We start from the raw sequence: 11,795 nt of genomic DNA, 5'->3' as shown, positions 1-11,795 counted from the left end.
AGTGGTATGTCACGGGTCGACGCTTAGCCCTCGTATGTTTCACACTTTTTTTACGATGTGCCTCGTTATAGGAACTGTTCTCTCTCTCAGTAAGCCGATGATTTCAAGTTCGATCGCGCGGATTGTTCGCCAGACGATCGCGTCCTGCTATAGAATGACATCAACGTAATTTGGCTTGTTGCGATGGCATCTAAGTTGAACCTTTACAAAACTGTCGTTCTTTCCCATACTGCCAACACTTTTAGGCTGTTAGTAATACAGCGCGACAGAAACAAAGACTTAGGCGAGACACTCAGGACAGCGCTCGTCCTGTGTGCCTCGCTTAAGTCTTTGTTTCTGTCGCGCTGTATTATTAAGATGAATCACCAACTAGCCCAATACCACACTTTACTTTTAGGCTCTATTTTACGTGCTCTGTGTGCGGTGAAATCGTAAAACCTGCTACTGTAGTTTAGATCTAGGAAAATTCGTGGATGTAAAACTACTTTTAAAATCGCATGTAAGCTAGCTGACCAACTATTGCCTCCCTTCGCTTGGGGTGATCTTCCAAACGTTCAGTGAAATCACTGAGTGATCAGGCTAAGTCATGCTTTACCGCACTCTAAATTTACCTAAGCTAGACTTTTCCAGCTTAACTTGGACTCATTTAAGCCCTTTGGTGTCCTGTGGACCTAAAAAGGTTCAGAAGCGCTTTAAAATAATGGTATTTTGTCGTTACTCATCACCCAGCCATTGTCCGCACGGAGACCTTCGGAATCTTGTGAGCTACGAATCACGCGCTTCAGGCGTGACCTGAATTTTTTAAAACTGCGTTCATTCAAACATAACTATTCAGCTCAGTTAATGTTAGCTCAGTGTGAGCGCAGTTATTCTGGGAGTGCCAAGCAGACCACTACCCCTACATGAGGGCTCTCACGTCGATAGAACTCTGCGCCGGGCGCCACTTCGACGTTTGCCACATGTGTTTAACAACCTGTTTTTACATCGTATTGAATTCATTGTTGTACAACGGTTTTATTTAGGCGCTCTTTGACAAAATCAATATTTTTAATACGCCCTTTTTGGTGCTCTCACACGTGCCGATTTTTCTCTGTTCTTGTGTGCCCTATTCGAAGAGGAGAACCTTACGCTTGTCTGTGTTAAGTCATGCATACTGTGCGCACCCTCTTCAATCTATTTTTGTTAGTAAAACCATTTTGGCCTTTGTCCACACTCCACTGCTGCATACTTATACTGAGTTAATTTGACCCATTTTTTACTTCCATCTCGTGGGTGTTAGAGGTTTATATCCTTATATTTATGATTGTTCTTTTTCTGGTTTCATCTTTTTAAGTCGGGGGGGGGGGAGGGTAGACATCAGGTGCTATTTTTGAAACTGCTAATGGGAGAAACCAGGGTTTTTTTTTTGACGACCATTCTGAAATTTGAGATTTTTCGGGTAACTTCAGCTTATGTACCAAACAATAAAGTCTGTTTATTTTCCAAATAGCTAACATAAGCTTCTTAACTTTAACGCACTCAAATTGTTGTTAGTTTGAAGGTAATAACCTGGGGAATATCAGAGTTTTCTTGCAAATACTCTTCGAAATTTCGCGTTTGTTTTGAAATGAATCAGTAATGACGATACAAAAGAGCATTCATTACTTTTGAGAAATGAAACATTTTAGATGCGACGGCATCTCATTCACTCCCCTTGTCCCTCCATACGGCGTTGTCGTTGTCCGTCCACACCCCTCATCTATTCTCCTCGCAACGCGAGCTGCGCTCTCCGCCGCTGACCCCCTCTCCTCTCCGATAGCGAACACTCTCTCGCGAGGGGCATTGGATTGAGTTCGATTGGCTTGGCTTGGCTTAGATTGTATTGGATTGGATTGAATTTGATTTGGATTGGATTTTGATTGGATTGGATTGGATTCGATTTTGATTGGATCAAAATGGATTGTGTTGGATTGTGTTGCGTCATAGCCGCGCCACGTTGCGTCATAGCCCCGGCAGGGGGTTCACGGCACGTTTCACGCGATGGGAGAATCAACCTAACGGAAACAACAGCGGAACCCGCTATGCGTCGCATCTACACAGGGGTTCCCGCGAGGGGAGGTGGGAGTAATTTTGCTCACGAAATGCTGGTCATGGATTTTTTACACATCCTGGTTTACGCACAATATTATCTGCATGCGGAACAGGACGGGTTTCACTCGAGACCTGCTTGATCGTTCAACGTATCTCAGCTGGGAGAGAGTTCTCCCTGCTTCGCGGCTTCCATTAGCTAGGCAGAACAATGAAAGTGCTGCATTGCGTAGGGTATCGAGCGGTCGAGTCAGGCCAATACACAATGAGTTCAAAAGATGTGTTTGTGGTGCTTGCTAGCAGCAAGTACTGGTTGAGAACGGTAGACCTTCGGCCCACTATTGTACAGATGGCTACTTTGAAAAGGTCCATTCGTGGAGAAATCGTGCTTAACGCAAATCCACTAAAACATGTCCGGGGTGCAGAAATTGGCAAAGTTGTGTGAAACGAACTTTACTTATATTCGTCGTGTACAAACAGCATCACCCTACAGCACGGGGACGCGGGTTCGATTCACGGCCACGGCGGCCGCTTTTCCGATGAATGCGAAAAGCAAAAAAGCCAGTGTGTACGAGATTTCGGTGCACGTTAAAAGTTCCCCAAGTGGTCAAAATTATTCCGGTGACCTCAACTACGGCGTGCCGCATCGCCCGTGTTGAATCGGCGCGTTACACGCCAGAATCAATCAATCAGCATCACCGAGAAGGGGCATGGCTGTACGTGAGTGCTTAAAATGAAAAAAATAGTAAACAATTATATTACTTATTAGTTTCTTATAACACCTAATTATTTGATTCATATAATAATAAAAATAATAATAAATAAATGAGGAAATGAGGTTCAATAGGTACTGGACTGCGGATGAGGGACAACAGTTGGGTTAATGGTTAAATGCAGTGGTTGTTAAGCGTTGCCACGTAATAGAAAACAAGGGAGGACCAAAAGGTCGATGAAGAAGTTGACTCAGATAATTCGTAGGAGAAAAATTGTCCCGAAAACTGGGGATTCGACCCGTCGGAAATGTTTTGGGAAGGGCTTTGTCTTGCACTGGCATCGATGAAAGGAGGCTTAAGACGGGCCTCAGTTGCCACCGGCGCATTCGGAGAAGAGTGGGGGATGTCTGGTGGGGTTTTCACGCTCATCGGAGGCCACTGGTGACCGGCGGAGCAACAGCGCCAAAGTCCGGCCCACCGCGGCTTACGTCACTGCGCGGCCAAGCCAGTAGCCAATGGTCGGCAGGCGGGGACGAAGCATACGACAATGGAGATAGCAAAGCGGAGACGGTGGCGCGAGCACGCGAAATTCAACCAGAACTGGGCGACCTCCGAAAATGGCGGAGAAGTTTCACCGATACAGTGTGTGGTCATGTCAGGCTTCTCCTAACCTTTTTTTTCTTTCACTTTCAGTGAGAAAGAAAATACTGCTGCTGAATATGATAATGGTCATTATGTTGAAAACCAAACATTTACCCTAAAAAAGGCAACAATTGAGACCTATGACAATCCTTCAAGAAAAACTTTGCATCTCGGCTCTCGCCAGTGCAAAGGGGAAGATTATGGGATGCCTGACACCATTGACGCAAAACAATTGTCACCATCATTTTCTAACATGGCAATTTTTAATCTCTACATTTCTGTCTTTATCAGTCTAGTAATAAGTACTTTAAGTCAAAAAGTCTTCATAACGTACCACAAACGTGCAATTAAAGAAAATCTATCCCTATCCACTATAAAAAGGACGACCACCGAACCTATGCTCAGCGCACCAATCGCATGAAACAGAACAGGCTAATATGTAATTTTCGAATGCGCACACTTCTCAGTTAACTGTATCAATGAAAGCTGGAAGCACTGCAGTTTTACTCTAGCGGACAAACATGGTGCTGTTCGTTTTCCTCCTCTGTCGTAGGCATTTTTATTTCTGTGTAACAGCCAACCCAAACCGCATCGACCACAGAATACTGTAGCCAGGTCGCATCGGGCCGTGGGTCGCCCACGCGAATATATCCCACAACCGCCCGAACGGCATCAATTGGAACATAAAGCCTAGCGGCGTGTGTGCACAACCTTCTGTCGCCCCCACCTTTCACGTGTGCACGCGTGACCGGCCACCAGTGATGTGCCCATGCTTAGGAGTGAAGGACACGAGCAAACGTTCCCTCCAGAATGCCTTCAAGCTCGGCGTGAAGTACTCCAACTCAAACATCCCACAAGAAGTCACTGAACACGGAAACACAAGGAACTAACTCTTAAATGGGAAACGATGTCCAGTATATGTGGAATCGGGAGGATTTAGAGCTTGGTTGATTATTGATTATTAGGCGCCGTCACTCTACTACTATTAAACCTTTCTTTCAAAAACACTAACCAGCGCACGAAGAAACCAAGTCCAACTTTTTGAGCCGTTTCTAGGTCATCCGTGCTACGAACAAAAGCGCCAATACCGCACTTCTTTTCAGCTTGTCTGACGCAGTAGGCGCGAGTGCGGTGTTCAGCGCCTTGGCCCTTTATCACTTTGCCATTTTGTGCACAACCCGCACGCGTGACCGTTGTTTTTGGCGAGTAAGCAACCGACAGCTTCTTGCAGTTTTTTTGTAACTTCAGCAGTCACTGTTTTGCTACATGGACGTGAACCGCTCTTGGGGCTCCTTTCCAGGAGCCTCTTTTCGTTTAGGAGACAGATCCTAGAGAGATAAAACACGTCTATAAAGGAGGCGTCGGCGCCGGTAACACCGGCTAGACCTGTCTGGCCACTGATGCGCCAAGATTCGGCTCGTTCAGTTGTTGCATAGCCTCAGTTGTAGTTTTGGCTCAGATAACTTCTGGATTACCGGCGGCTCTCGTTAGAAGACTGCTATCCAGGTACGTGCGCACTGCAAGACATTCATCTTGGCTGCAGCTATGACGCATTATTTTCCTTAAAGTTCGCACAAACCCCATGACGTGTGACGTGTGGAATAGTCATGAAACATTAGAGTTTGATTGCCAACCCAGTTACGCAAAAAATTACAGAATACCATCATCAAATCACAAATATATTTACTCTCGTTTACGGTCTCACGTGTTTTTTCTTAGCCTGAGAGTAGAGCTGCCGAAATGAAATATCTTTCCCTGAAACAAATATGTGTTCCCGGGCATTGCAATACCCTCGCTGTACAATACGAATAAAAAAATTAGGTTCGGTTTCATGCCTGGGACATACAGCTTACTGTATGTAAGGTATGATTCCCACCATGGTAAGGGTGTTTTTCCTGGTTAGTTTGATGGTGGGCTTCTTTTTGACTCCATGAGGGGGCCAGAAAACCTTGCTTCGTGACTTCTTCCAAAGCCCCATCCACGACCTCAATCTTGGTGTCAGGCTACGAGGTGGTCCCTGAAGTTTCCCATTCTATTTGGTTGCAGAGAAGCCAGTTTGCTTTAGGTTTATCATCACCGTTTTGTGAAACCCACTCTGTAAAGTTGGCTTTCCTGCAGAGAATTTTGGCCGACATCGAGAGCCAGCAGTCTCGCAAATGCTTCACTGTTCCTCCCAATAGGCATAATTCGCGTCCCCTCGACCACATACCCAATTTATTGCAAGAAACGGACACACCCGTGTTGGCTAGTTTCACAATATCTTCTCCCCAAAAGAGCCCCAAATCAAGGCCGCCTACGCCGGAATTCGATCAACTTTCGTAATCAAGCTGAGCCTTCCTGACATAACCTCCTCGAGCAGGTAAACCACTCTCCGGAAAATTTATTCGCTTCCGCCTGCCTCAAGGTCTTACTCAGACATTTCACACCTAACCCAACCAAAAAGCAACAAACTCCTGATTATTTTTTAAAATCTCTGACCTATCTGCCTTACTACCGCTATGTGCGTAAGGAAACTTAGAAGAAACAATTACAAAAACTCTTCAGAAACAAATTGCACAATATCTTGAATTCACAAGAGTCTATTACAACCCCCCACAAGGAGGTTTTGACCCCATACTCAGGAGCCATTGCGGACTTTGGCTGATGAGTGTAGTATATGTTCGGAAGGATTCAGGCAGCCCCCAGCCACCATTTCGCAATGGACCTGACCAAGGTGCGTTTAGCCCTGAGCCAGTAAGCAATCCTTGAGGACGTTTTAAATGCTTTTGCCCGCAGAAAATATCGCGGTTGTACCGAAATTTCCTCGTAGTGCGCGCCATTCGACAGATGAAAAATATACCCAAAACAACATGCCTGACAATAGTGCATGGCGCAAGGCCGAGAGAATTGGTTCTGTATTGTCTTGTGCTTCGCACATAACTCTGCAGGTGCATCAACAGCAAATGCTCCCACATCCCTACCTCTCTAAAAGTGTGACTGTAAAAACTGCGATGTTGGGACCACGCTGCTCCCACTTTTGATATTATATATAGTGATTACTGCTTGTGCACTGTGCGTTACATGGGACTGCCTTGTGAGTAAAATCCGGTGGCACGCTTAGGCATTGCGCAGGTAAGTGCCCTGTTGCGATAAGCATTTGTTGTCCGTGTACCCAATCAGATCTGGACTCGGCAGTGTGCCTTTGGACTGTGCCGAATATTTCCAGGTCGACAATATAGATGTCGGTATGCTGGTTTAAATGCGAATGGTCTCGCACAACGTCCCTGGTATGGTTTTTGGAATACTGAGCAATGAACTATTTTTCCGCAGTTATGACTACGCTAACTGCTGTTTTTGTCGCATAACTGCCTCACTTTTACTCTTCTGCAGCGAATCGTGCTGATATTTTGCAGGTACCGAAATAGTGCCCCTCCGTTTAATCTGATTATCTTCTAAATTTGAGGTCACCTAGTGCGAGAGGTATAATAGCCCTACTTTTTTTCTTGCATTCTAAATTTAGTACCGGATTCTGGGGGTGTTTGCTTAATTTTTGCTTGTAGGCCTCGCACGGGCATCTTTACTTTCTCCTCAAGATATTGAAGACATTCAACTGTCGATCAACAAATGGAACACTCTCAATTTATCTTTGTTTTCTTCTCGAGCCATTCGAAATTGATTTAAAATTGCTACATATAATTTCTTGCCACCCCAGTTACTTTAGGCAGGTATGTTGTTTCTTGTGCCTGGGTATTACAAAAGTAAGGACCTTCTGTATCACGCTGAAACTAGGCTCTCATTGGAACTTTTCCACATGGAGCCTAAAACTCAGTACGGTGCCCAAAAGTATTCTCGGAGTCAACTTAAGATTTACGCAAGCAGAACAAAGACGAACTTTTACATAAGCACGATGGAGATTCCTAATTATTCCGACCGATGTATTAGGTACAGGCAAATAAATAAATAGACTACGTCTGAAGTACCTACCGGATACCTTCACTTTGGGTACCTGGACAAAAAAGAAATATTTCTTTTTCACCGGCTATGATTGATTATGCCACAAATATTGAAAGATTTCTTTTATTTTACCCCACAGTTCCACGCCACCATGAAGAAAATCATAGCCTTGACCACTGTTCTGGCAGTGGTACTTCACCTCTCCTTTGGCCTCTCGGAGAAAGAAGAGAAACTCGTGTCGGCGAACAACGATTTCGCACTCCGTCTTTTCAAGGCTCTGGCTAGCGATGCAACCGAGAACGTCTTCTTTTCCCCGTACAGCCTTTCCACAGCCCTCGGCATGACCTACGCCGGAGCTCGGGGAACCACGCAGGAAGAACTGTCTGAGAAGCTCGGCTACACCGAGGCGGGACTCCATGCCGCTGAGGTCCTCGATGCATTCGCCCAACAAAACGACCGCCTGCAAGCCCCGGACGCCACGAAAAGCCTCGAGGTGGCAAACAGTGCCGCTGTGCAAGAAGGTTTCGGAATTCTTCACACGTACTTCCAAGACCTCACCCAGAGCTTTAACGCTCGTCTCTTCCAACTTGACTTTTCTCGCAATGGTGAGCAGGCAGTGGACACCATCAACGAGTGGGTAAAGGAGAAGACGCATCAGAAGATTCCGAAGCTGTTCGACGAGCCCCTCGACACCGACACGAAGCTGGTCCTGGTGAACGCCATTGTGTTCAAGGGTTTCTGGCAGAGCCAGTTCAGTCGCAACCTTACCGCAAAACGTCCATTCTACAACGGCGGGAACGACCGCACAGATGTGGATTTGATGTTCCAGCGAGTTCCGACGTACAACACATTCGACAGGAATCTTCAGGCCGTTGTGGTTGAGTTGTTGTACCAAGTGGAGGACTACAGCATGGTCATCGTGCTTCCATTTGAAAGGGACGGCGTGGAAGCGGTGAAGCAAGACCTCAACTTGGACAAGCTGGAGGCGGTCATTTCTTCGCTGAAGAACACCACCATCGACTTTTATCTTCCCAAGTGAGTGTGGTAATTAGCAGAAGCTCTCAGTATTCAATTCTAGCTTTAAAGTTTCAATTGGATCGAAATTCTGGTTGTTTTGGCAGTAAAATGTAGAATACGGCCGTTGTGCCGGGGCAAAAGGTGACGCAAATGACGCCTGACTTGGCTTGGGCACCAGGTGCCACTGGAAACAGACAGCGTCTTCAGCAAGAAAACATTTAACGAAAGGAAACCAAGACGCCCTCAAATAGCGACACGGATTTTTACAATAGCGAACACTAGAGAAAAAAACAAAGAGAAATACACTAGTTCAATGAAACGAGTCAACACAAGGCGGTGGGCAATTTTATAGATCACATATAAGAATAAGCAAGCAGATGTAAAGACAGCAGGACGGCAGTACACCAGGTCAACGTAAGTCAAGACATATTTAGAACGTAAAGCGCAATATTCTGTTTAAATAATAATGGAGACCCATAACAGTCAATATGGCATAACATGTCAATGGTACTGCAATATTCAAGTCTGTTGCCAGTTATGTGGTTGCAGAAAACTTCAGACATCCCGCGCTCTTTCCCGACGCCAGAAAAACTGCCTTGTACACAACAGCGCATGCCGAAAGCACAACAACAATCCAGCACTAAACAAAAATGCGCGCCAATCCACCCGGTGAAGATGGTTGCAAAGCGAAGCTGTAAACGACACCCAGTACGATTACACATGCGACATCACTTGAATTCACACGTGGTTCTAGAAAGAGTGAAACCAGAGACAAGTGAAATGCGCTTAACCACACCCTTTCTCTTTATTACTTCAAACAGATATTATTTGCTCAGGTTACAGTGCACGATTCATGAGAGTTAGTTCGTTGAGTTGAATTCGTGAAGCGCATGAGTGGAAACTTTTATTTTATAAAATTCACGGAAGGCCAAGACCGGTGTTAGACGATCTCACTCCTCCACCGTCTCTGCCGCAACCAACAGAGGTGACGGGATCAGTGGCAGGGACGGAAACGTGAGATGCCATGAATTGGCGTGAGCTTTCTTTCATTTTATAACTCCTGATGAATGCGCAAGGTGCGCACACAGCCGCTACAGGTGCATGGTGGCGTGAGAGGTCACGTGACGCTATCACGTGTCATTCAGCGATAACACGGGGGTACGCCCACAGATCTGCTCGGAGAATGCACCATCTGTCTCCCCCGTGTCCGTGCGGGCTCGTGACACAATGGGTAAGATGACAGGCTATCCCTCCGTTTCTCTATTCTTTTCAGGTTCGATTCCTGGCGGTGCCAGTAGCTTGATTTATTTGTTCGCGGGAGTTTTCTGTTGACACCAAAGGTCGGGAGAGAAGCATTAGGACGTAGAGGTAAAAAGTTTCGCTTTGAAATTACCTTCAAGATAACACTACCTTCCTTCTCAAAAACGTTCAATGAACAGACGAAGCGATATCTCACCCTTAAACGGGGTGTTACATTTACAGTGCAATGGGTTCTGGACCTGAGAAGCGCTCAACCTTTTGTTCACTCTATGCAAAACTTGTGACAAAGTGTTTACTACAAAACGGCATCGCTCCTTTTATTTTTCTTGTTACTAAGGTGGCCCGCAATGAAACTTGGCACACTATATTACATTCCTCCCTGTTGTGTTGTAAGCGGACACAAAGCGATCGCGGGGTGTTTATTTGGTGGGCATCCGGTCGTGCATCTTCTATGCGATTCTCCGACTGCATAAGCAGCGTTAGCGCAGTGTCTCATCGCCTCTTGCTCCGTTTTTGTTCCCCGCTGTTTTGTATTTCAGTAAGTCAGCAGACATCTAGGCTGTTTTTTTTTGCGCCTACGCCATGTATATAGGACAAAAGGCGTCCAGGTGACGCTGTAACGCGTTTATTGGCTTTTCGGGTCCTAAAATATGCCTTATATCCGGAGAACGACAGAAAGTTTATGTTCATCAGTTCAAAACAAGAGCAAAAATACAATTAGCCTTTTTTGGCTAAATATACACAAACGGGTATACAGCTTCGTATACAACCAAAGCGTTCGTGTTTTGAGAATTCCGACCAGGTTAAAGAACCCAGGGCACGCCGCCGCTATTTACTATTGCGCGCTCCATACCGCCGAGTTTATTTGACAGATTGCCTAGCAACTCTTAGATGTTTCCCGCGACATTTTCATGTGTATTTGCTTTGAGGTGCAGCCAATAGTTTTGTGCTCGCAATCACCGGAGGTTCCGCTTCTGATCGATGCCGCAGACACGCCAAGCCAAACTCCGAAAGATTATGTTTGAAAATAGGTGGCAAAGCACCAAGTAACTAGTTGGCCAGTCATTGACATCACACAGCGTGCTGAACTTTTTCAAGAGCACATCCGAAGGTTCACCATTGCGCATCAAGTGAAACAAATTGCATGCAAGGAACGCCTCTTAGCTATTACCATGGGCACGCCCCGTATTAAACAATATTGCAAAACAGCGTCACCAAAAATCGTCGTATGAAGAGCCCCCCATTTGTGCTTTTATTTGACGACACCACCACTTCTCTTGGACTAGGAAAGATCGATTCATAGCGCATGAAAAATTTCATGGATGGAAATTTTCTGCGCAAACGGTAAAGAAGTAATAAAACATGTAAATTTTTCTACAGGTTCGAGCTGGAGAAGCAGAACAACCTCAAGGACGACCTGATGAACCTCGGTGTGCGCAAGATATTCGGCAACGCCGACCTTTCTGGCATCACGGGACACCAGGATCTGGTCGTGTCCGACATTGTTCAGCGGGCGCTCGTCAAGGTCGACGAGGAGGGTACCGAAGCGGCCGCGGCCACTGGCGTTAAGATCATCTCCCGTGGGGCGACCCAGCCCCCCGAAGTGGTTGTGGACCACCCCTTCCTCTTCTTCATCCGAAACCGCAGGACGAGCGAAATTTTCTTCGCTGGACAGGTCAACAAGCTCTGAACAGAATCACCGAAGCGATGTTCAGATCCTTTTGTCGTGCGGCGTTGTTTTTAATAGAGACATTTCTCTCTAACCTGCAATGTCTATTTTGTTTAAAAGCGTGGTTCCTTATTGCTCAAACCTAAGAAATCAGAAAAAAAGTATATGCGCGCCTGCTTCAGCTTCAATGAAACCACAGCTCAGGGGTATCAGGAGATGCTTAAGATATGTATAGTTCATACTCGCTGTAATTTGAAGAACACTAATAACAATAGAGATACCATTACCAGGGATCATAAAGACAATGGCAAACTTATCAGGCCTTTCGAAACCGCGCATTCAAATATTTCTCATTGTACGTATTACAGGAGGCTGCAACCTCATTGCAAACTTGAATGAATCCATTGTCTGCCTCATACGTAAGGTAGGTGTAATGAGGCGGACTGTTGCTAATACCAGTTACCCAGTCTCCAAAAGAACAGTTGCTGCTACTA

At 45.8% G+C, this 11,795-nt stretch overlaps 1 protein-coding gene across 1 annotated transcript; it reads left to right on the top strand.

The window, feature by feature from the left end:
* The first annotated feature begins 4,797 nt into the window (after positions 1-4,797).
* Positions 4,798-11,389, top strand: LOC144142152 (iripin-1-like). The gene is made up of 3 exons (XM_077673540.1): positions 4,798-4,928; positions 7,495-8,390; positions 11,013-11,389. The coding sequence occupies exons 2-3, from the start codon at positions 7,507-7,509 to the stop codon at positions 11,320-11,322; spliced, it is 1,194 nt and encodes a 397-aa protein (XP_077529666.1). The 5' UTR covers positions 4,798-4,928; positions 7,495-7,506; the 3' UTR covers positions 11,323-11,389.
* The last annotated feature ends 406 nt before the right edge of the window (positions 11,390-11,795 follow it).

The sequence above is a fragment of the Haemaphysalis longicornis genome, unplaced genomic scaffold (assembly GCF_048455015.1).
Source record: "Haemaphysalis longicornis isolate Haplotype H1 unplaced genomic scaffold, Haemaphysalis longicornis Haplotype H1 scaffold_6, whole genome shotgun sequence".
Classification (NCBI taxonomy): Eukaryota; Metazoa; Arthropoda; class Arachnida; order Ixodida; family Ixodidae; genus Haemaphysalis; species Haemaphysalis longicornis.
This window is presented reverse-complemented; position numbering and strand designations above follow the sequence as displayed.